The following is a 26,082-nucleotide window of genomic DNA, read 5'->3' on the forward strand; positions in this document are numbered from 1 at the left end:
ACGACTAATAACGTGTGGATCATTCTTGGTCCAATATTTTCAATATTCAAAAATTGTAAGGTGCTGATATAGAAATATTGAAGGCAGTGGTATATTATTCCGGTGTGTTGCAAAATCTTTCTTTAAAAGTGTTTGCATCTCTGGCATCGAGCAGTGAAGACTGCCATAGAAAAGCCGGGGGAAAAGCTTTTTGATGACAGAAAAATTGATAACGGCAAAGAAATGCAGGCGTGCCGACGGAAGATCTGCAGATATATTCATTGTTAAAGTCAAATCTTGTAATATCAAAAATAGCGTTCATAAACTCTTTCTCGCTAAAAATGCTTTTGTCCAGAATTGTTGCTTGTGGACAAACTCTCTGCTTTGTTGGCGCTCGTTTTTTTTTCATTGTTTACGTCTCTCTGTTCTTTCGAACATGCGTAGTTTTTTTATGTGTATTGTGTAACATTTCTTTTCGCCTCAATCTTTATCGCGCACGGTTTAATTTTTCTTAGAGTAATCCAGAGCATCCTCATTCATCTCATTGTAATCATCTGTAATCATGGCGTGTAATCTTGGGTTCAATGACATATTTTTGCGATACTTTACTTTTGTAGTTTGCTCTGTCTGGTTTATTATGTGTTTTTAAAGTTGAGGTGTCACACAAAGCGCTTAGGAAAGCTTTTCGTTGCGATGCGTCGGCTTCTTCCTTCGAGGTTTAGAAATGTGTCGCTTGAATGTGGGTGATAATCAGATGTGAAAATAAAATCTAAAAACTTGTTGGTCACACACAGTAAAATAAAACAAATTATAGTAAAGTGAGCGGGAACGCCTGGCATAACAGAGTGCCGTATAATAATTGACTTCACGATTATTAGCCACCAAACCTGGCAGCCATTTTTAGGGCCTCCTTGACATTGACGGACACTTGTCGCATGTAGCAGCATCAGCGCCACGTTATCAGAATTGGACCAGCGCGAGCCCTGCACCCTCATACGCTGTCACCTATAATAACTGCTCGCCTGCCTGTCGGGCTACCGATACTCCTAAGTGGCCAAAAAACTGACAGACCAGTTGGCCACTGGGGCATGACGACAAGGCTAAAACAGAAAATAATGCATGCCCGACTTACTACTTTTATTTTTTACAACTATCTTTTTACACAAAAGTTGTAAGTAGTGCGTGTGTTATCACCTGGCTTATATCGATGTCGCTGTATGCTACAGTAGCGATGAGCAGTGATCGTGGGGCACGACGGCAAGGCTAAAACCGATAATAATACATGCTCTACTTACTACTTTTGTATTTTACAACTGTCTTTATACATAAAAGTTGTAAGTAGTGCGTGTGTTATCACCTGGCTTATCACGATGTCGCTGTATGCCACAGTAACGACATGCAAAGATCGAAGTACCAAAGACTCAAGGCCAAATCTCACACAGTTTAGCAATAATGAATGCCGTTCGCAATCACAACACAGGCGCAGAATACAATAAATTAAAAATTAATTTGACAGGCAAAAAAGCACAGTGATGCGCCGTTCAAACTCGCAGCTCGCGCTCGATGGGGTCTGCTCAAGACGGTACGCTTAGCACATATTGCAATCGATCCGAGATGCTTCGCAAGCGAACGAGCCATCACACCTCCTAATGAATACGTGCTCCCATGAGTAAACTCCACACATGTCTTCATAAATGATCGCCTCTCGGGCAACCTGCCAAGTGCGCCGTCGCCTTCGGTTGGGACGCTAACTTCACCGGGCTGTAAGAGCAACAGTGGCTCCGCAATGGTAGATAAGTAAAGAGTTAGTACATTATTCTTATATCTAAAAACGGTGCGTTGTGGCGGAGGCGTGGGAAGTGGTTTCAGCGAACCGCAGTCCTCCGCGAACCATGAACTTTGCATGAAGATTCACACAAAATGATTGTTCTAGATTCATCGGCAGAAGGTGGTCTACGCTTTCAAGAAGAGAGCCACAGACATCAATATGGCTAAGACGCCTTTTTATAGAGCAACCACTCCTTTTTGCGAGTAGCGCAATTTCTGCGCACGATTCGGTGACAGCCAGTTCTTTAGCCTGGAATACGGTGCATCGCATCCTTTTTTAAACGAATTTTTCAGGCGCTAGCAAAGAATAAAACCTCAGCGTTTATCTGTTTTCGGCTCTGCCCTCAGTCATCCAGATATTTCTTTGTATTCCGAACAATTCTAGGACGCCATGTCCTCAGAGAACTCCTGGAACTCGGGAACCTCTGCAATGCAATCTTGCCTCGCTTCACCTTATTCAAGCTGCCTCACCTGCGCCGTGACGTCCAGCGAAGCCTCAAGCAGTATACTTGTTTTTCATTTCGGGAAAGCACCCTAAGTCTGTCCGCCAGGAACTTTCTCGTGAAGAGTGAGCTTTCTCCTGAATTAATCGCCCCGCTGGCGCCCTCAAAAGCAGCTTCCTTTCACAGATCATAGCAATAACTCGAGGTGGGCTTTCAGACCGCAGCCACAAGCCTCATGGGCCTCCCGCGTCTTTTCTAGAACGGCCTGGCAAAAAGGCAGCGCAGCTCCCCTCGCCGATAATGAGTCCGCTAAATTACGCCTCCCCTTTCTTGCCTAACCTCCTCTCCGGCACTCTTTGTAATACAGAGTAAGGAGGTCTGTTTTTTTTTTCTCTTTTTTGAATCAAATCCACGCGAGCAGCAGTGCGCGTTTGAAAATCGGTGGTGTCTGGACAAGCGCGCACAAATAATAACCGCAAGAACTAGCGCTCATGGTCTAAGACAATGCACCTTTTCTACCCGGAAAGTAAAAAGGAAAGGGGCGTTGAGCGCGACGAACTTTGTACCTAGTAAGGGCGCCGTACTATTTCAGGCTATGGGCTGAAGACGCTCACATATTAAAACCGCGGTGAGTACTGTGCTGCCGGGTGTAGTTATGGCACGCGAAGAATTCAGGACGAGACTTCTGCGGTGCACTATAGAGTACGGCACAAACACGTCGGTCTTCAAAGTTTGAGAATAGAACGAATTTCCGAGAGAGAGCGAGGCAAGTGAGGTTTATGAATTCGGTTTAGAACACTGGCGGTTGCATACGGTGGTTTTCGCCGGTCTGGTAGGAAAGGGCTTCTGCGAAGCAAAAATGCACTTATTTATCTCCTGTTTTCAACTTTTATTGTCTACGCCGAAGCAGAGTTCCAAGAGAAGGCCACTTTCCTTTGGGTTGACTTCGTTCCTGCTACAAGTTCCGGCTGACCTTGCGCAAAAATATGATTTAAACCTTTTACTCTGGAGTCTGCTTTTTAAGGTGCCCAACCTCTCACTTCGAGGGGTGCAATAAATGGCAGATGCTCTGTCTGCCATCCCGTTCTGTCTTGTGCAGACTTGCATGGTTCTTCGAAATTAAATAAAATCCTATAAGCCAAATATGTATGGCGTGTTGAGCTTTTGCTAAACTACCTCACATAATCCCTAAAATTCATAACTATCGACCACAGTATAATATAGTGCAATGTCATCAGTGCGTACCCTAGCAAGAATTTCTGGATTCGAAGGAGGTTATACTAGTTTCAGCAACATAGATTTGAAAGCACGAACTCATTCAAGCGGGTATAAACCACCAGTATCTTCGTGTTTTGAAAACTTCCTAAGCCTCTCAGTTCTCTACCGAGACAAATACCAGGATGGGGTATTGGAGGATAAAGTGTCCCAACCCGTAAAAAGACATAACTGGGCAGTCACCGCGTCAAGTTGTAGGCGTTCTACTGCGTGGCCCGGGCTCAAGATATTTTAGACACTCACAGGGACTATTCTTTGCTGACGCTTCGTCCTTTATGGGTAATCGCACGCACTGAAAATAATCCACAGGGTGAGAGACGATTTCTTCACATACGCAACAAAAATAAAAGGGAACATAAAAGGGAAGAGTTTATGCTTGTACTGTCAGCAATAAATTTACGATTACCGTTAAAATTGCACTTAAAGCCGATATATGAGTACGGAAGCACACTTTATTTTAGATAGTGCTCTTTAACATGCACGAAATCTCAATTTCTTTTAGGTTCGATGAAAAAATAAAAATAAGTGTGTATTAGATGCAAACCGACTTTTTCTTTAGGGCAGGCGCACTTGCTCGCTATGTGTCCTGTAAACGTTCTATAGTTGCCCTGCCCCACTTTTCTAAGTAGTGACGCTAAACATATAAAAATTACGTTCCTGCCTTTTCGGTGTGCTTTTCAAGTCATTAACGTCGTTCCAGTATCGAGTCATGCTTTTGAAGATCTGTGCCTCTGAATCATTCTGTTGTAACCAGCTTTTCTGCCCCTTAAAGGTTGCTGCAATGGCCAATCAGCTAATCAAGAAGGAAAACACTTTAACTACCAAGCCACGGTTGCCTTTGTTGTTTAGTTTCTTTATATATGCATGCCACGACTTCTGCTCATAGCGTTTTGAGAAAGATTTTGAAAAGCTGGCTCCCTTTAGAAAAATTAATAGCTCAGTGTTTAGAACATGCTTTCGCACCTACTTTTATGGTCGGTATAAGTATCATCATCGAAAGTATTCAACACAATTGTAAAACGCACCATATGAAACCTCTATGCTATGGGTTGTAAGAGCACTTAGGAGTAGTTTAAACGATCTCCGGAAGAAGAAACAGTGCCTTATGTGCGGATACTAGACCTTGTGAGCAATGTTCGGCAAAACAGCACCATCACGATTACCAGGGACTGCATAGAAACCGTGTGAAAATCTCCATCCGCCGCTTTGCAACACTCCTTTCGGGCGAATCACTTTCAACCCATGCGAACAACGCAGCACTGTGGCGCTGTGCTTCAAACGATTTCTTTTTTTTTCTCGCAGAGGCATTTCGCGAAGGTAGACTTGAAAACTCCGCAACACAGTTCATCCCATCCACCAACTCCCGTACGGGTCCCCAAAGTTTCCCCTCTCTTCCTCTGCAATTACCGCACTCGAGATAAAACTTCGTGGGCGGGGTTTACCAAGTGACGCGCCAAATACGCGCGATAATTGTACCTTTCGGCTGACTGCGCTCTACATGATAAAACGCTGCGATTCATTCGCGAAACCTCGGCGTGCCTTTTGGGGACCGTAGTGAGTTCGCATGCTGGGAATAGAATCGAGGAATAAATCACCCAAGCAAATATTCTGACATCGCTTTGGTGAGACACATAGTGCTGAAGACATCGAATCAATGCTCGCTTTGGGTAAATGAGCGAGTTCCTCGGGAATGCAAGCGCAGCGTAAAGGTTTGGGCAAGTAGGCGTGACATACTCTGGGGAAAGGCGAGGCGGTACCAGACGTGGACGAAATTAAGAAAACAAAAACACAAGCGCTTGTGTTTTTCTTGTTTTCTTTCATCCACGTGTTTCCCTGCCGCGCCGTTCCTCCCAGAAAGGCAAGCGCAGCAGAGGGCGCAGAGTCAGTGAGGGGACAAGATTAGGATGTTTGTAGAGGCTTGGGAGAGGCCTTTGTCCTGCAGTGGACGCAGTCAGGCTGATGATGATGATGAAAAATAGGGCACCCACACCTAAGAGAATACAGGGCTAAAATGAACGGCGGCACAACGACAATGGCCCAAGAAAAGGCACAAGGTTGACGTTGCGCCGCCGTTCTTGTTATCATGCGCCAACTCGCTCCACAGGCTGTTATCCGGAATGAAGGGCCAATCAGAGGATACTGGGAGCGAAGACGGAAGTTCTAATCCTGCAGTAGGCATGACGGGGCCGATTATGATCACGATGATGATAGTATATTATGGTATAGATATAGTGTTGTATCGTATGGTATGGTATGGTATGGGTTGGTATGGTATGGCATGGTATTACATGGTGTAGTGTTGTGTCGTGTGGTATGGTGTGCTGTGGTGCGTGGTATGCTCTGATGTGTGGTGTGGTGTGGTGTGGTGTGGTGTGGTATAGTACAGTATAGACCAGATTCTTTTACCCTCACACGCAGGCTGCTGGCGCGCTCCTACTCTCGACACCAGTCGCCATCTATCGGCGCGCGCGGCCCGATGGACTGCGGGTCGCGCCGGCGCCGCGCATGGAATGCATGTTTACGTGTTCGCTTCTGTCGTTGTAGTGCTTCATCATAACGTATGAGGGTGCGTGCTGTGCGTCACTACTCACATTTTCCCTCTACCTGAGTGTACTGCGGTTATCTGACATCTCAGAGTTTTTTTCGTTCATTTTGATGTGAGCAAGTGCGGCGAGGCAGTGCGCGTCTGCCTCGTTGTTTGTGCCCACCATGATGATATTGATATTGATGATTAGCGCTCGTGTCCTGTCTTCACCTTTTCTGTGTCTCGTTTTTCGCGCTACGTTTTTCAAAGATGATATTCTGCTGGCTCAGGATTCTAAACGCTGGCACCGCAGCGGCGACGCTGCTCCACCGAGCCGCTGGTGCGGCGGCGCTGCTCAGGGAAATTCTGGAATAGTATTGCAAACAGCAAGGATTTTTCCAGCGGAGTAGTCGGCCAGGTAGCGTACGGACTGGAAACCGGCACTTCTAAGCAGATTTCTGCGCTGGCGTATCGTTTGTTGCCGTCTTTTACGTGCGCTATCATCTGTGATAATTTTAGGCACAGGAATGTGGATTTCTTGATTTGATTCAGTGGAGTAGTAACTGGATAGGCGAGCTGCAGACTGAAGGTTGTCCCGACGAAGCGCGGGTTTTCGATTACCTCCTTGCGCTGAGCTTGCTCTAGTTCCCATTAAACACATTTCATGCACAGGATTGTAAGCACGACCGCTACCGATTTCAGTTGTTCTTTCCGCACGCCTGTCATAGGGATCAAGGGGGGAGGGGGGGAGGGGGGTAAAGGGTTTACCGTAGTGTCTTTCTGCTTTTGTTATCTACCTTAATCATAGGAAAATATGCGCGACTTTAATACATTCGTTCACACTTAGCCAAACGCCTACGCAACGCTGTCACACGCGGCGAGAGCTACCGAATAAAATGAACGCGACTTCGGACCTCAGGCCGCCGCGGTGGCTCAGCGGTTATGGTGCTCGGCTACTGACCCAAAAGACGCGGGTTCGATCCCGGCCGCGGCGGCTAGAATTTCTTTGGAGGAGAAATTCTAGAGGCCCGTGTACTGTGCGATGTCAGTGCACGTTAAAGAACCCCAGGTGGTCGAAATTTCCGGAGCCCTCCACTACGGCGTCTCTCATAGCCTTAGTCGCTTTGGGACGTTAAACCCCATAAACCAAACCATAAACCAAACTTCGGACCTCAGAATTCGTGAAAGCTGGATTCGCGCCGAATATCTATTCAAGCTTTGATAATTTGAGCAAAAGTACGTTTTCATGCACCAGGTTGCATAAACCATGACAAATTGTTTTTTGTTGCCGGTGCGACTCGGTTAAGCTCACAGCGGTAATTTGTTGATAAACTGGCGCACCACGCATGCAACAAGAAAGCCCTGTTTGTGGGTGGTATTTTATGGCCGAAGGATTAAGAGTGCATGGGAATTGGAACTGCATGCTAGCCGCACACCTAATACTTGATACTGAACAAAAAGTTCTTTTTTTTTTGCAGTGGAGCACCAAGACGGTAGCGATATAAGCACGAGCGCGTTCTAAGCGTCAGCACAATTCACGTGAATGTCAAACTAAATGTCATTAAAACGCATCAATGTGCTCCCTTTGATAACGTGAATACTTCCTGCAAGACAGCCACGCTGCGGAAGTATGCTCGGCAATGTTTTTTTAGCGCCCGAAGCGCGGCTATATGCAGGCGCGGCCGCGGAGCTGCCGCAGCCCCGCAGTCCCCAAAGAAACGCCCGCACCGCGGCGCGCCAGTCGGCGGAAAATGGCCGCGCCCAGGAGCGGCTCTGGATTCTGGTCTATAGTATGAGTATCTGAACATTCCAAGCCTTGGCACTGGCCCCGTATTGCAAGGCTGCGCTTAAATTTGGAATCTAAACAGTGCTCTCCCAATGCCAATACCGCTGCTGTTTCCAGAATACTCCCGCTACGTCGGTGCAGAACAGGCTGAGCCGTAATATTTCGTTATTGCTTCATTGTGTTTCCATGAATGAATCTGTAGTATTACCGGTAGGATGCTATTCAGAGAGCACGGGATAACAATTTCTATAAATGATTCGTAGCATTATTTGTTTTTATGATATTCTAGTTTATTCTGGGATGACTCTAGTTTAGAAACTCTTGGATAACATGAATTCACTGCATCGCTTAAGTGTGCAAAGTTGTTATTTCTTTATTGGTAAGTGCCGCATTAAATACAGGAAAAGCATGTGGCAAAGCAGAATAAGCACATTTACGTGATCGCAACAACTGATGTTAGCTGGAACAAATTTCCTCCCACCAATGGTTTTCTTGCGTGAGAGAAGAATTACACATTTGAATACACCTGCGTTCCGAATCTGAGCTTAACGGCAAGTTCCTACTCGTAGGTTGTTCTGGGAATATTCGTTTCCTTCAGTGGAAAAATTTCAAAACATCTTGAGTTCTATGCTTGGCAAACACTGCGCGCACAGAAATACAAAATGATATCGACAGTTTTAAAAGAAACTGCTCGGAGTCTTGGCAATTTTCCGGATCGGGAGGTTCTTTCATCAGGCGATCCAAAAGGACGGCGATGGATAAGCAAGAAACAATGGTCCTTCTTCACCGCTGTAGATGCAGTTTGGAAAAGTAAAGAAGCAGGGAACAAGCTTTTCGCCACAGTTATTTCTTCCCCTTTTTGCGTTCTAGTTATTTACGTCTGCAGCCTCGTTTCTACGGCTGCGATCCTACATTTCGTTGATAAAAGGGCTGCCGGTTCCTCTGTATAAACGACTACCTCGGCCCGTCTTTCATTATATTGAGGATGTGCCTGTGCACGCCAAGGCTCCTTAAAGCATTCGTTATTGTATTTACTTTAAAACAACCATAAGGGTAATTTTGAAACATCTCCAAGATACGCTTCGAGAATAATTCATGTTTATGCACCCACGAAACTCCCAGAGCGTCTTGAAATGGAATGAAGACGAAAATACTAAAGATACAGTGATAAAACAAATTCAAAAAATAATACTTTGAGCGATACTGTGCGCGCGATAGGTCGATGTATTGCAGCGGGATGAATTTTGGTGTGTGCAAGCGGTTCTGGTGAACTAAATCTTGCGCTTCTTCTGCAAGTGCATCAATTATTCGAAAACATCAGCACATCGAAGGTAACGTTGCTAGCAGCCAAGAAAACAAGGGGGCAACAGTGTGTAGGAGTGACCTAATTTGGCCCCAGAGTTATCAATTGAACGGAAGAACAGTTAGTGAACCAGAGCGGATGCGTTAGGGCGAGCGAAGTTAATATTAACGGTAAACAAATGGGAACGTACAGCCAGTGCATAGAAAGAAAAAATAGATATTTATTAAACCTTTTCGCATGCAATAGCACGTACTTATACGTGCATTTAAGATTCATTGAACAATAAACTATGCAGTAATTTTCATCGCCGCATCTCAAAATTTTTTGGGATTGACATAGAAATGCATAGTAGCCAGCATCTACACATGCTTTGTATAGACCTCCTTCCCTTCCCTTCCCTGCTGTTATTGTTTATTGCTATTTGTGCGCAGTACTGCACACGAAGTGTGCATATCCACATTCGAGAGTTCAAATAAATGTTTTGTTGTTCGCTACTGGGTTTTTGGTCGTTTCTTTTCTTGGGGTACTTTTCTAGCCGTTTCAGCTGTAAAAGGAATAATGCACCCTCCGCCATGCACACAGCAAGAAGAACAATTTCAAATTTTAAAACTGCTGTAAACACCCTTGTAAGATGTCGCAGAAAAAATCCCGCTTGCTAAATGATCAATTACGCAATTACTGTCGCGAGCTCACTATCTGTCAAATATCCCCGGAGGGTCGAAATGATTAATGCGGAAGCATTTCTAGGCTTTGCCGAAGGGGTCATGTCACCAAAACGTGTCCACAAAACGTGTCAGCCGCAGTTTTGACGTTCTCAGAGGTAGCATCGAACCAGTGATTGTAATCGAAAGAGGATGGTGTGAGGATACCGCGCAAAAAAAAATTACGTCGATAGGATGATTGCTTCATAAATTATAGCCAAAAATGTTTTAAAACGACTGAATTGCGTGGACGTGGATATAGTGAGTGGAAAGGAAAACAGCCGTGGATGGCCAAATAGTGCAAAAATAGGCAAAGAAGCGAAAATAAAGATTGAAATGAATTGAACTGTATTAAGGCGAAAGCCTCTAATGTCTCATCGTTGTAAGCAGCAGTTGTCGACAGAAGTGTCACGCTTTTCAGTTGGTCGAAACGGCCGTGACGTCACAGTGCGCGAATTTCAAACGGGGCCAATTGTACTTTGGCTACAGACGAGATCGATACGCACCCCATCACTCCTCGCGCACATTTATCCAGATCTTTACAATCCAAACTGCAAACACTGTGGCCAACGTGCTACCTACGATCACATCCTGTGGGACTGCAAAATAGAGCCACCTCCGGGTGATCTAGTTACAGCTCCTTCTCCTGAGCGATGGGAGACCGTGCTGGCTAGCTCTGACCCCAGAACGCAAGTTTTGGCGGTGGAGTGGGCTGACAAAGTCGTCGAGGGCTATGTACTCTCGACCACTTAACGCGACCTCTTGTCAAGCTCTTCCCGGCGAATAAAATGTTTTACAATCAATCTAGTAACCATGCAACAAATTGAAGGGATCGTATAGTGATGCTCCAAATATGTGGGACTGAGCTTAGTTAATTGCTTAATTGTCCAATTAGCCTAATTAACTTTTCTAGTCAGGCCATATAAATGAATAAAAACGAGTAGGAAATTGGTCGACCTCGGGAATCAAACCCCGGTCTTCGGCGTGCGAAACGAGCATGCTATCCACTCCGCCATGCCAGCTGGATGGTTCGGAACGAACAAAGGCGCGTCTAGTGAATACGGCGTCTTCGCTCACTCCCATCTTCCTCCCTTCCCTACCGGCGAGGTTTAGGTGTCCACCGAGATATGAGAGACAGATACATTTTCTTTCCTCAAAAACCACTTTACCGACGAGCAAGGCGTAGAACCGAATGGACAATGGCGTTCTATGGACTCCCTGGCAGCGTTGCAAGATGCTGTCGCGTTCCACTCTTAGAGGCGAAGCTCAACATCTTAACCACACATCAGTGACCACACTTTAGGTCAAAAAAGTGCCCACCTCTGAATTTTGACGGGTGTTCACCGAGATATGTGACACAGTTACTGCGTAATTTCCTTTCCTCAAATACAATTTTCATTTTCTTCATTACGGGCGCTCTTTGTCTTCTTTCACTCCCACTTCCTCCCTTCCTCTACGGTGCGGTTCAGGTGTCCACCTAGATGGCAGGGAATTACTGCGCCATTTCCTTTCCTCAAAAAGCGTTGCGTTAAGGGCAAGGCATCGCGCCGAACGGGTGGTGGCGTTCCGTGGACCCACTTGCAGCGCTACAACACGCTGTCGCGTTCCACTCTTAAAGGCGAAGATTAAGCGTCATTAATTAGCAGTTAATTAGAATTCGAGCGTTAATCAGTAATTAACAATTAATTAGTGATTTGTCATCACTTAGTAATTAGTACTCAATTAGATGCGACGCCACCAGTGCCACAGAAGCAGCGAAACTGGTTCGGAAAACGCTTTCGCCTCTACGCACTTTAGACAGTCAAAGTGCCCCCTGAATTTTTCATTAGTGATAAATAAACGATCAACAAGTTTCATTTACATAGAATAATTATCAGCTAAACCATTGGATGGTTGAATAGGCTGGACGGGGATATATTAAGTGGATGGGAAAGCAGCCACGGCGTAAAATTTGAAAAACTGAAATGGTTGATGAGATAACAGAAGGTATAATCAGAGTAAATAAACCGATCATTAATTAAAGCTGAAGTTAATTATGCTAATTCAGCAGTTAAATTAGCAAACAAAAGGAAAATAGTAAAGACAGTCAGACAGGCGACGAGTGCCGAGGAGGCTTCAATGCTTTCGTATTCTTCCAATGCGGGCCGCCGCAGTGACCTCTAATTCTTCTAAAGCCCTCTACTACGGCATCTCCTTCTCCCTTTCTTCTGTCATTTCCTTGTTCATTCCTTTCCTTACGATGCGGTTGAGCTGTCCACCGAGATATGAGACAGTTACTGCGCCATTTCCTTTCCACAACGCACTCATGAATTCTACTTATGGAGACGATTGCAGCGAAGAATCTACTAATAATAACTTGAACATGGTCGAAGCTGGACTGTCCCCTTACGTTTGTAGGCGGTGACGATGGCTTCGAATCCGTCGTTTACCGAAGCCGCGTCACCTCCTCCGGTCGTCCAGGTCAGATTGAGGACGTTGTCCGTACTGATCACCTCTTTCACGGAGGATGTGCAGATCGGCCCGGAAACCTGCTCCACGTTTGCCAGCTGTGAGGAGAAAAAAAAGAAGAAAAATAAGAAACAATTCGCGAGTAATGAGACGAGCATGCTTTTTTAAACCACTGTAAAGAATTGTTGTGAAGCATATGAAGTCAGATTTTAACGCAGCTGTCCCGCAATGATCAAGGTGTTCGTGTCTGCATGGTTTGTATACGTAGGTATATCCCACTGCGTTTCAGGTTTACGCAAAATTGTGGAGGGCACTTAAGACTTTTTATGTGCTTCCAATGCGAAATCACTGTTTCTATTTTCATTTATTTTGTTATGTTTGTTTATTTCATAACTTTACTCTTCGTTCCTAATTACACATATACTCGGTAACATACAGTCGTAAGAAAACGCATATACCAGGTTCACCTCGGTTCGCCAAAATGGGAAGCGATTTTGAGGCCTGTACTCATTTTCCCCGCACCGTTAAAAGAAATTTTTTTTTTGATGCCACAGTGACGTCATCTTGGGTATTTTCCGCTCAGCCACATAATGGTTTCTTATTAAAATATAAGAAGAGGAAGGAAGAAATAAGAAAAGAAACAAACGGACAAAAATTCTCCGCACAGCTACCACTTGCGGCACGGTATCTGCGATTGTGCACCAAACATTTCAAACTTCTACGGTGGTACTGTTAATCGTCCTGTTCAGCGGAACCCAGCGTCAGCGTTAGGTCACACGATAATTTAAGCCACGCCGCCATTTAGGTCACGTGACCTTGAGCGGCTTTGAGGACCTGCTCACTGGATATTGAGCAAACTGCCTCCGGTGGCAGCTGGCAGTTAAATTAACCATTGGTCGTAAGAGGTCGATCGGGAACAGGAACCGCACGGGTGGCTGCGCTTAAAGCAGCCACCGATCGGGGCTGTGACGCATTTCTTAACCGCTACACCACTGCTGCGGTATTGCTGTGAGGATTGCCCGCGAATTATGAGTGCAATGTAGACAATGACCAATTCCTCATTAACGTTGTTGCGTAACACTCATAAGGGGGAGCTTAAGCGTCCCCTCAAATTATTTGCCCTTCCCCCCCCTCCTTCGCCCGAACATAAAGGCATGTCTTATTCATCCTGACACTAATTTTTTAGGCGCTAACACAGGTAAAAGCAGAAACATCTTCTTGTTCGCCCACAAACATGTTTACCGCTATAACTATTAGTACTTGTATCTAGCGACGTCACGTAAGCCAACGCCAAGCATCGCTCGGTTCAGCTTGATTATCAGTGGGCTCGACTGAAAATGCCTTCCCGTGGTCTCAAGTTACAAGCGGCAATCTCTTCGCCACATTACTGAAGTAATTTCGGGAGTTTAAATAATTCAAGGAAAGCTCATATTGTTACGAAGAAGACGACGCTGGTAGTGGCGAGGGACGGAGCGCTCGCGCTAGGCCAGCGGCCTAGCGCGAGCAATCATCTCTTATCCATAGTTCACCATGCACCATTCTTCGGCTGGCCGCCACGTTACAGTATATTCATCAACGGATGAGAGTTCACTTTTTATACGGGCGTAAGTGTGATTTAAAAGCAATAAAATGACGCATTGCAGCAAGCAAAGTTGCGTAGTCTCTGCGAAAGCAAGCTCATACAGGAAGAACGTGGTGTTAGGTAATAGCGGATGAGATTTTTATCGAAAGTCACCGCGCTTCATCTCTCTCTTTAAGACCTGGTAAAGAAAGAGCAGACGGAAGACAATGTCGTTGACAAATTGTCTCAGATATTTCAATCACAATTTTTTCAGCTACTATGTTGCAAACCGGTCTTAAGAGGCTCGTTTAATGCCAGTATGAGGTGACCATGAATTAAAATTAGAAACGCATTATCCTCTGAAGCTGAAAAAGAACTGAACCGGACACTGTTGGAGATCACGTCATAAGGGAGATTGTGGCTTACGTAAGGCGGAACTTTCAGAATACGTTGCGAAGTTTGAAGGTGCTGCGGATGGCGTAACATTAATTTTGGAGCTTGAGAGTTCAAGGTTTTTTTTTTAGTCTGGCTTCTTTTCTTGCCTTGGCGAGGACCCATTCATCGTGAAGGTTACTATGAATAAAATACAAGCATACCAAGAGAGTTTCTTCTTATATACGAAAATCGTGTCGTACAGCATCAATCACATCACGGAGCTCACATTTCTCTCGACTACGCCTGCTGATGGCATCTGTCAGCCATGCCCTGCATCTAACCGAAATGAATGACTAGGAACCCATACTAAAATATTATTGATGAATAGCAAAAAAAAAAGTCAGGTGCAGGTTTCATAATTATTGGATCCTATCTGCAAAACTATTTTTTTTTCCTTCCCGAGCGAGCAAAATGGGCACCTCAAAATGAAGTCTCGAAAAAAAATTTCTCGCGCTCCTGAGGTTGAAGAAAGAAAACAACAATTTTTCTTTCCTCGAAACTATTAAAATGTTTTGCGAATAATTTGCACGTAAAAACACTGATTTGTTTTTTAAGAGTCCTGCTGTATGAAAGCCGTTCTCGAATGCTTTGTTAGCGCGAATACTGTTGATCAGATTATACTTACTATCCACTAATTCACTCAGCTCTGCTTGAGCGTTGCAGTGCTGCTTGAATTAGGGAAAAACTACGTCTTTAGCATCAATCTCAGCGCAGCCATACGGTTGCTAAAAAAACGATTGCAGCTTTCTCAGAACTTTCGCCACTAAAGAGAAGTTCTTAGTCTGGGGATCGAACACTGGTCCACTGCATGCCCAAGGCAGACGCTGTACAAATGAAGTTAACCAAGACAGCTAGCAAATAGGAAGGGGGGAGGCGAATTCATAAATTTGAAGCTGGGCGAGGCGCTGTTATGGTCATAGACGGTTGCCTGCGGTTGGCGTGGATACGAATGAGAAATTTCTACCTAATTCAAATTTAATCGATGTTTGGGGTTTACCATAGAAGCTTTGGACTCTCGGTGCTGCTTCTACAGAGCCTCAGAAGACTTGGTGCCTCTCAGGAATCGCACTGCACAGGACATGGAACCTAACAATTGTCTACGTAAGAGAACTTCTTGTTTGGCTAGTTGGTAATTCATTGTAATATAAAAGCACCAAAAACCACACACAAATGCACACACACACGCACACACACACACGCACACACGCACGCACGCACATACACACGCACACACGCACACACGCACACACGCACGCACACACGCACACACGCACACACACATGCACGCACGCACACGCACAGAAGACAAGAGAACGTGACAGAGCGCCACTCACAACTTATTTATTTTGCAGAACCCACATACATTGAACACCCAGCCAGCGCCTGCGCTAGGATAAATTTACGCATCAGTTTCTACATGATAAAGATCGCTCGAAAAACTTATTTCCGCCCGATACAAAGATACAGATGTTTCGCTGACACACAAACTCCCTTTCTTGCTGATATAGAACGCTTCAATCAGTTGTCTGGCTTTCATATTGCTGCTTCTGGCAAGGATCCGCACGGCTGAGAAGCGTGACTCACAAGAGCGTGAAGGGCAGGATCGGATATGTTTCCGTGAATTTGGGCCCTCTTTATTTTGCTCGATGTCTCGTTCACGTTCTCTGATTCGCTCATTAACACAGTTCCCTGTTTGCCTTATATAAGAGCGGCAACACGAGAGGGGTATTTCATAAACTACCCCTTTGCTTACAAACAGGGTGCGGTGTTAATGAGCGAATCACAGAACATGAACGAAACATAGCGCAAAATAAAGAGGCCCAGATTTACCGAAGCATATCCGATCCTACACTTTACGCTCTCGTGAGTCATTCTTCTCAGTCGTGAGGATCCTTGCCAGAAGCAGCTATATGAAAGCCAGAGACCTGATTGCAGCGTTCTATACCAACAAGAAAGGCGGTTTGTGTGTCAGCGAAACATCTATATCTTCATATCATGCGGAAAAATGTTTTTTGAGCGACCTCTATCTTCTTGAAACTGATGCGTCAGTTTGTTACTTGCGCAGGCGCTGGCTGAGTGTGTATATGTATGTAGGTTCTGCAACATAAATCAGTGGTGGGTGGCGCTCTCTCCCGTTCTCTTGTCTTACGTGTGTGCGCGGTTTTTGGCGATATTATATTACAATTGTCTGCGTTTACTCCTCTCACTAAAGTAAAAATTAGCATGAGGAGGGAAGCGGAGAAAGAGAATGGGTAGGCCACAACTGATTATTAATCTATTCTTAATCACTTTTCTCTGATATACGAGGGTCATCCCAAAATTAAGGTCTCCAGTTCTTTTATAAATTGAAAGAAATGTTTATTCTAAGCATTTTACAAATCAATTAAAAGGCAGACCAATATGCTACTTTTGCACTAATCGCCGTTGCGGTCGATGCATTTTTGCAGACGCTGGGGCAGTTTTTGTATGCCCATGCCATACCAGCTCGCCGCCATGATGTTGAGGAAGCGTTCGACCGCATCTTTCACTTCGTCATCATCGCTGAAGCGCCTTCCATCGAGATGTTCCTTTAGCTTTGGAAACAAGTGGTAGTCACTTGGTGCCAAGTGCGGATTGTAGAGTAGGTGGCTGATGACATCCCATCCAAACTGTTGCAGGAGAGCGACGGTTTGGCAGGCAACGTGGGGGCGAGCGGAAGACTCCCGCCCTTGCTCAGCATTCCCCTTCTGCGATTTTGAATCGCCCGTCCGAGTTTCTTAAGGGTCTCACGATACCTGCCCGCGTTCGCTCTGGTGCCGGGCGCCATGAGGTCTACCAACAATACCCCTTTTCGATCCCAAAACACAGTGTCCATGACTTTGCCGGCAGACTGTGTTCGCTGGAATTTTTGCGGCTTGGGCGAAGGGAGTGCAGCCACCCACGTGATTCTTGTTTTGTATCAGGTATGAAGTGGAATGACCAGGTTTCGTCGTCCGTAACAATGGAATCCAAAAAGGCCCCCTTTTCATCTCCATAACGCCGAAGAAATTCGCGGGAGGAGTCAACGCGTTGCCATTGATGGTCGTCTGTGAGCATTCGCGCAACCTATCTTCCGCACACCTTCCGATATTTCAACTTTGGTGTCAAAATCCTATGAACAGTGCTTCTAGAAACGCCAGGAACCAAAACGCAGAATTCGCGTTGCCGCATCTTGCCGCATCATTTCTTCGACCTTCGCGGCTGCATCATCAGAAATTGACGGCCTCCCGCTCCTTTCTTCGTCGTGAATTTCAGTGCTTCCCGCTGTGAACTCTCTACACCACTTGCGGACGTTTTTGACATTAATGAACGACTCTCAGTGCACTTCTGTCAACTGGCGATGAATTTCGATTGATTGAACGCCTTTTGCGTTCAAAAAACGAATAACTGCGCGAACTTAGCACCTGGCGGTAGCGACAAACGGGAGCTCCATGTCAAATGGCCGCCATGCCAAGAGTGACAGACCCTTTCACACTGAGTCATGGCTGGTTTCGAAGACGGGGAACAATGAACAGACTTATGGCGAGCAGCCACGCAAATAGTTTCCCTGCGGCCGCAGCCCTTTGGAGACCTTACTTTTGGGATTACCCTCGTATCTGTTGTGGTTCGTCTTTTATGAGTGCTTGAGTTTGAGGTCTGAGGCTTATAGAAATAGAGGATGCTCTCTATAGTTGAAGCTACATAAAAGAAACGACAAACCCCCATTTCAAGTATGTAACATCATTTGTGCCGCATAATGCTTTGAACCCTCATCAATAGCGACTTTTAACATAGATTGATTAGCGCGCGCCGCCAGTGCGCACGAGCTGAGTGGTCCCGACGCGGCAGACATGCTCGCGTCTGGCAGGTACGTGGCGCCATCTAGCGCCCTCAAGGCGCTTTACGCATGCGCACTGACAACACGCAGTACGCCATAAGCGGTAGCGGTAGGCGTTAGCTTTGCATTTGTTAGGCGCATTATCTCGTCTTACTAGCCGAAGAACTCGTTTGCGAAGGCTGAACTTACTTGCATTTCGCAAACACAGCGATTCAAACCGCGACGTCAGGTGTGATGTTAAGAACTCGCGCGCCCTCTAACTCGGCCGCCTCTGGCGATACTAATTGCCTCGACATCTAAGACGTCCTATCGGTCTGGTTTGCTTTATCGTGTTTAACGTCCCAAAACAAATCAGGTTATGAGGGAAGCCATAGTCTAGGGCTCCGGATAATTTCGACCACCTTTGGGTTCTTGAACGTGCACTAAGGTCGCGCAGCAGACGGGCCTCTAGAATTTCGACTCCATCGAAATGCTACCGCTGCGACCGGGACCACACCAGCGCATTTCGGGTAAGCTGCCGTGCACCATAACCACTCAGCCACCGTGGCGGCTCAGATGTGCTACTGGGTACGCGCCACCCAGACCATGCATTTTCTTTTCCAGCACGTATGGCAATTTCCACTACACAATCCGCACCCTGTAGGCAGAACCGCGTTAAACTTTGTGCAGCACTGGCGACATTCCAAAAGAAAGCGCTGTATAGTACGCATTACAGATCCTCAAACCTGAAAATTTTAACTTGGAAACAAATATCGGCCTAGGAATGTACACCAAAATTTACGGCATTTTCTCTGACAAAACAAATGGGCTAACAATAGAAACAACAGCTGCCCTTTGTTGCTGCAATATGGAAGCCAAGATTACGTGTTTTGTATTTATTTTTCTAAGCGGTTTTCAGACATTCCGGGTTAGTTTTCGCATACCTATAATGTTATTTTAATGTGTTCACCCGCGCTCTAATAATTAGCGTTCCATTACTCTCCTTCGCAGTCTCTGTAAAGGAAACCCACCAAGAGGGATAAAAGCTACGTTAGAAAAACAGAGAATATTGAAAAATAAGTGGTCCTGACCCCGCCAGAAAGCAATATGAATAATTCCTATTGAAATTCGCTTCAAAATTTACTCGGGAATTTTACACGGCAATTATGAACACCTCAGAAGAGCAAATTCAGTGCTTACATTTAATAAAGGATTACACACACAACAGATATTAAAATGAATATGAACATGAAGCTTATACAAACAGCAAATGCAGTGTTTACACTTGCTGAAGAGGTATACAATAATATTTCGATGCAACACATTTGATTTCAATACTTAAAAAAAACAATTCATGCTAGCACATTATGATGCAAAAAAAGTTAATCGATCAAGAACCAATCAGTTGTCCGTCGGTCGGGAAGTGGTGTCAGTTCTAATTGGTCAGTGCCATTTATCTGGATTGCAGTAATATTCATTGCCTCATCAGAAGTTTTTTAAATCGCGCCCTATCTTCACGCCCTGTTTTTTTTCCTTACATTTCTGACATCTTTGTCCTTTTGTAGCTAAGACCTGGTTAACAAAAAACAAATTGCAAGTTACCAGAAGCGAGTCCGAACAGTTTCCGCTGTTCCCGGGAAACTGCAGCGTCTCGAAGACGACCACGATGCGGTACGCACTCGCCGTCTTGACCCGGAAGTGGCACGTGAGTCCCGACTTATAGTGAGCCCCCTGGTGGGAGCGCACGATGATGGCGGAGCCAGGGCCCGTGGCCGGAAGCTGGACCGTGCGTGGAAGTCCATCGCAGGTATCTTCCATAACATCTACAGAAGATGAAAAACCGGAAGCACGTTTACAGTGGTTAAAATTCACTTCTAGTTGCAGAGATATTTGCTCGCAGCGCCAATAGAGCATTAAAAGTTTTTTTTTTAAAAAAAGCGCGAAGGTAACACGTGGACGAAGAAAAGATACACAAGGAAAGCGCAGTGCGATTAGTGATCTTCTTCAGTGTTCACTTCTTATCTCCCACGTACGGTTATCCCTCTGTACGGTTAGCCCTCAGTAGTGCCGCCGTGCAGACTGCGCTATGATAAAGCTGTCTTTTATTGGAGGCGTGTGGATACAAGTATGTACAGTCTTTGCCAAAAGTAACCAGCCTGCATCGTTCACTTCTCATTCGTATAGTAGAGCCCTCCCGACTTCCTTAAAGATCAAAATGTTCTTTAAAGGTGAGGACAGGGGTTCTCCTTACCATACAGAGATTTAGAGCTTGAGAGCTGGAATAATATCTTTAAGATACGACTGAGAAGAAAAACGTGCACCCTGGTTACTTTTGCAAAGGACTGTACAGTCTTTTGCAAAAGTTAACTGGGTGCAGGTGGTCTGTTTCTCAGCCGCGTAATGAAGCACTTATGGCAGCTGATAAGCTATCATTCTGTGTAAAAAAAGGTAAGGCGTTGTCCTCAAGTTTTGACACCTTTCGATCTTGAGGGGTGCCGTAACGGCTCCGTTATAGGGTTGATAAGCAAAAACCTGCTGCTCGGTTACTTTTCGCAGAGGTGGGACATGCCATTCAGGCAAAAACGAATCTATTAAAAAATATTTAAAAATACACGAGAACCTACAGGAAACAATACAAGCTGGCTAAAAATTTATGCCAAAATCGCCGAGTACGCAAGAAACACAGAAAAGAACTCCAATTATTTCCATCTTTATTAATATTTGACCGTTTTCCGCTTCCGCACTAATTTAGCAGCGGTCACCGTACGGGTGTTCTTCTACTGTGAACCGCTATGCATTGGCGTCTGTCCACGCAGAAACAAGTACCAGTCTAGGCTCAGTGCACATTGTAACACGAAGAAATTGACGGTCGGCGCTTTTTCCACCGCATTTTTTTTTTCGCATGCACCGCAGCATTGTTCTTTCAGAAATGACGGCAATAAATATCTAATGCCTTGTGCTCCCGCAGTGACTCATGTGCAGTGACTCAGAACAAATCCCCACACAGAGTTCAATCAGCTGAGATACGAAATCGAGCAGGAGAATGTCTTCATATGCACAAATATTCCCCCGTTCATTGTTCAACCAAGTACGCCTTCCAGACCGATTTTTCGACCACAGCTGGCATTCGGCGTTCCGAAAGAACATGTATCCTCTATCAGCCTCGCGGATTGATTCGGGGTGCAGAAAACAGCGGCGAACACAAACGGCGCCAACTTACACGGCACATATATCACCGATGACGCCCGGGGTAGACACCCGGTGACCAGGGCTGCCACCAGCAGAAAGCCCAGTGCCATGGGTGTTGCATCGGTCCTGGAAGTGGAACAGGGCTGTTACCCACTCGCCTTGCCGGATAACTGCCAGCGTGCGCTCTGACTAATGCTGACTGATGAAATGTAACTTATCAGGGCACAGCTGATCCAGGTTAATTCATCAGCGAGCGATGGTGATGGCGTTGTAGGATGATGCCGGAATAGACTCATAGTAATTAGAAAAAATCGGTGCTCTTCTGCCTCCATGTTAACAAAAGAGATCATACCATTGCTATCCCGGAAGGTCATTGTCCTCTACATGCTGAGCTACCACACTGATCGCTCCGGAAAAGCAGCTCGGACAACGCTGTGCAAGAACAACTCCAACGCTCAAAATGGCTGCGCAAGCTACTTCATGCTTCTGTGACTAAACACTTCACGGTGGCAAAAACTAGCTTCAAGAGCACCGTGTCAATCTTAGACCCGTTCCCATAAAATTAGTGACTCCTGTGTAAATCCCTAGTCACAGCACTTCCCCCAAGCGCCAACAAAAGGTCTGAGGGTGAACATTCACGGCAGCCTTCTTCCTTACAGAGTCTTAAGTGTAGTAAGAAACAAGGATTGCATTCACGACAAGTGTTAGCCGGTTGACAAAGGGGTCGGTTAGCTTCGCAATGAACGATGTGCTATCCCAGCAAAGCGCACGCAATCTCCATTTATAGGCTACATGAGACGTACCTAGCATTCAGCTGAGCACGGCCTCGACGACCTTCGCATTGGCCCCGCCCCCGAAGGCCCTGCGACGCCGACGGACAAGCACCGCTCGCTTGTGGTCTTCGTTCTCGTCTTCTATTCCCCGCGGCCCCCTACTTGCGACCGATGAATGAACGAAAAGCACACAGCAGAGAAAGAAGTGAGCATTTTAGTAAGAATTTATATCTTAGAGCAATGCGAGGGACCGCAATAACACGTGTTTTAAAAGAAATGCGGTTTCGAAAGGAAAAGAAACTGTTCGGTGAGAAGCTGGAACATAAATGCTCCGGGGTCCGTGATTAGTTCAAGGGCTGTGGGCGCCAGTTCATCGTTTGCGCTCGGAGACTGTGACCCGCAAAGACATTGTTTGGTTGGTTGGCCTCAAACAAAATGGCACATACTCACTAGGGGGGAACGGCCAAGACACAGACGGTCTACTACTACTACTGAATGCAAAGATCGGCAGGCGCCATTGCTTGCCGTAAGAAGAAGACAAAGTAATGTGACGCTCTAATGGACAAATGTCTTGCCTTCTTTGGGCTCTCCTCACTGAACCCTGGCCAATCCCCCTTCGTGGGTATGTGCCATGCCACCAAGGCAACAACAACAACAACAACAACAAATGTCATCTGCAATTCCGGCCCGTCCTCTGTGAGGCAGAAATGAAGCCACACGGACGCTCCGTCCGCAGAAAAGCAGCCTTTAAAAGAGGTTTGGAAGATATAAAAAGTAAAACAAAAGCAATCAAACGCACGTTCTAAAATGCAGTTTCTATTTCTGAAGTATACTATTAAAAACTGGTGGTCTCAAATTGCCTAACTAGTTTTGTTGCCCATCAGGTTAAATATATCGCATGTAAGGTTCAGCTCATGTAATATAAATTAGTGGTTTCAAAGAACAGAGAGAGAGAGAGGGAGAGAAGCACTTTAATTAATAAACGAGGATCAAAGAATCGCAGTTCTGCTTGAGACATTGAGATAGTTCGTTGAGCCCAAAGAAGAAAACTCTAATAACGCTGCGAATTTCTCAGACTAAATGTTGGAATATCTTAATCCGCAGTTGTTAAGCTGTAAATCTGACGATGCAAAGGCGCCGTTAAGTAAGAACTCTTTCCACAAAAAATAACGCACGCGCAGCACCTTTTACACCACTGGCTTGAGGCAGCTTCATTTGTTACCTTTCTTTAACTTTAGTTACTGCTCGCTATGGCTTCTAGTATAGGAAAATGATGCACTGCTTTATTCGGGAACAATGACTTCTGTTCTGTGTCGCTCTGCTTGAACGATAGATACAACTAATTTATCCTCCTCACAATGAGCAGATTGCTTAGTAATTTATACCCATGCAACCATCCCACTCCTACTACTGAAAGCAAAGATCGGCAGGAGAATTTTATTCCTAGGTCTTCATGATGATACCGCCACCATCATCATCAATCTCATGTCTCTCAAACTGACCCTCTGTTTTGCCAGCCGCAGCCCCCCTACGCCCGCAAACTTCATCATATCATCCACCCACCTAACTTTCTGTTGACCCCTGCTGCGCTTGCCTTCTCTTGGAATCCACTCCGTTACCCTTATGGACCAGCGGTTTTCTTGCCTTCGCATTACATGCCCTGCCCATGTCCACTTCTTCCTCTTGATTTCGAATAGGCTGCCATTAACCCGCGGTTGTTCCCTCACCCATTCCGCTCCGCCCGCTTCCTGTCTCCTAACGTTACACCCACAGTTTTTCTTCCATAGCTCACTGCGTTGTCTTTAACTTAAGCTGAACCCTTTTCATAAGCCTCCACGTTCCTGCCCCTTAAATGCGTTCCGGTAAGACACAGCTGTTGCATACTTTTCTCTTGAGGGATACTAGTACCGTGTCATTCATGATCTGAGAGAACCTGCCATATGTGCTCCAACCCATTCTTGTTTCCCTCTCGTGATCCAGATCAGCGGTCACTACCTGCCCTAAGTAGACATTACTACCGTAAACAAGTGCTATACAAAAATAGGTCCAATATAGACCGCTTTTTAGCGGCCGCACTAACATGTTGCACAATGTTGCACTAACAGTGAAACACATGCGAGAGCTCTACTTGCCCCATTTTTGCGCCGTGTTTGCTTTTGCTTCTCATAACTTCTCGCTCACACAGGTTATTTTTATATGCAACATGGCTTTTACCCACTTTTTGCGATGTCCACAAGTTGAGGAGAAACCACAACTACAATAAAATAAAATTAAGCTGGTGATATACAAATAAATAATGCCTTAGTCTAGATATACCTGCGGGCCTAATGCGCCTCCCGTTCTTCTAGATTCAGTACGTGCTAGTATTTCACTGCAAGGACCAAGCAGAACGCTGTTCCTTATCTCTGCAAAAAGGCACGGATGTCCAGAGAGACAGAGAAATGTTTAGTGCATAAAATGTTTGAGTAGGCCCTTATTCTAGGAGCCCGTTGGCTTTTTGCCGCCGCTCTTGTCCGGTTCATCCCTGCCTTTCCCTCTCTCTCTCTCTTTCTTGTCCGGTTCACCAGCCAAAGTTGGTCTTGCGAATTTGAGCGGGACAGTGCCGCCTACCAGCCCTCAGTTGTTGGGTCATTGATTCTTGGTATAGCTGAATTTTTTAAACCGCAGTAGGCGCAATGCGGGTCGTATGAATTTGGAAACACCTAGCTAAATTTGACGGGATATAAAGGGATTTTTATACGTATTCGATGGCGATTTCCTTGGGATGACCCCTTGCTTCCTGCTTACATTTTGTGCAGTTGGGCGTATACTTTACTCCTTAATCTCAAATGTTGGAGAAAATCCAGTCAACGAAATTCTCATTGTCTCGTCTAGCAGTCATCATCATCATAGTAGCCAACTGCAGAATGTCACCGAATGCCCCCTCGGACTTATGGTGCCGACCAGGCCTGTACTCAGTGAAGCGGCATGTATCCCTGCATCAATATTTTCTTTACACCTCATGCCTAAACATTTCGACTCATGCGATTCAAACCTTTCCAATCACTGGATGTACAGTCGCGGGTAAAAAAGATTAGCACACATGACGGAACACCAGAGCGCCGGAATGTCAACGCGTGGCGCTGCGGGTGGCAAAGAGGCTGATAACGAGAGTGCCGGGCCGTTCCCATTCTACAGTATTAGGGTTCAGCGGACTGCCACGGACCAGCAAAATTACTAGCTGTATTACTGGCTGTATTACTGGCTGTAGCGATATCATGTATTGTTCCCGCGAGTTCTTTTTCACATACCATCGCGGACATAAAAACACAGCAATAAAAAGAAGCCATCTTTGCTCATGATAACCGAGACAAAATAAATACCGCATGCACAGTCACGTAGAGTCGGCACTTCAACGCTCGGGCGGCGCACGCTTGATAAAGTTTACTTCCTGCCGTCCCCCCCTAGGCGGCAAACATGGAGACGGCCCGTAAGGCAGGTCTGCGAACCGCAGCGCCGCGTGATGAGATATCGCAATTCTGATCGCCAGTCATCTGGGCTAATATTTTTTGCTCGCGACTATACTTACACCCCATTTTATTCCTAGTGAAGTAACATATACCTCATAAAAACCTATTCGCTATATATGTTTTACAATTCATATTTACTACACCTTTTTTCAGCATCAGCATGTCCCCACCGGAGACCTAAGTAGTTCCACCTAGCTGGCATGCGCCCTTTTCTGTTTGGCGCCAGCAACAAAAACAACAACACAAACAACAAGCTGCAATCCGTGAAGAACGAGGAGGACGACGCAGAGTTGTGGTGGTGGTGCTCCCGCCGGAGTCCCTGAATCACACAGCGGAGCCGGCGCCTGCGAACAAGGAGCAGGTCCCGGCCGCCATGCGCGGGCCTCGGCGAGTCATGGTAGCGAGCCTATGTCCCGAGGCCGCCCTACCCGGCTCCTGAGCGGGCTCCTCTTCTTGGCTGCGGCGGTCTCTCTGCTCTCCCTGGGGCCCAGATCCGCCACCGCCTCTTCACCGAT

The 26,082-nt window shown here is 45.9% G+C and overlaps 2 protein-coding genes across 2 annotated transcripts in view; one reads left to right on the forward strand and one right to left on the reverse strand.

The window, feature by feature from the left end:
• The window catches only part of LOC149329877 (uncharacterized), a 35,832-nt gene extending 13,652 nt beyond the window's left edge, over positions 1–22,180 (reverse strand). Inside the window, exons 1-4 of the mRNA XM_089559674.1 lie at positions 22,089–22,180; positions 21,317–21,411; positions 19,699–19,919; positions 12,228–12,384 (exon numbers count right to left, since the gene is read on the reverse strand). Coding sequence (XP_089415800.1) covers positions 12,228–12,384; positions 19,699–19,919; positions 21,317–21,395 — 457 coding nt within the window. The 5' untranslated portion in view covers positions 21,396–21,411; positions 22,089–22,180. The remainder of the gene's footprint in view (positions 1–12,227; positions 12,385–19,698; positions 19,920–21,316; positions 21,412–22,088) is intronic.
• A 3,334-nt stretch (positions 22,181–25,514) lies between these two features.
• The window catches only part of LOC149329878 (uncharacterized), a 55,259-nt gene continuing 54,691 nt past the window's right edge, over positions 25,515–26,082 (forward strand). Inside the window, exon 1 of the mRNA XM_089559316.1 lies at positions 25,515–25,527. Coding sequence (XP_089415442.1) covers positions 25,515–25,527 — 13 coding nt within the window. The remainder of the gene's footprint in view (positions 25,528–26,082) is intronic.

Source organism: Amblyomma mixtum, chromosome 9, assembly GCF_055824585.1.
Source record: "Amblyomma mixtum isolate Tamu chromosome 9, ASM5582458v1, whole genome shotgun sequence".
Classification (NCBI taxonomy): domain Eukaryota; kingdom Metazoa; phylum Arthropoda; class Arachnida; order Ixodida; family Ixodidae; genus Amblyomma; species Amblyomma mixtum.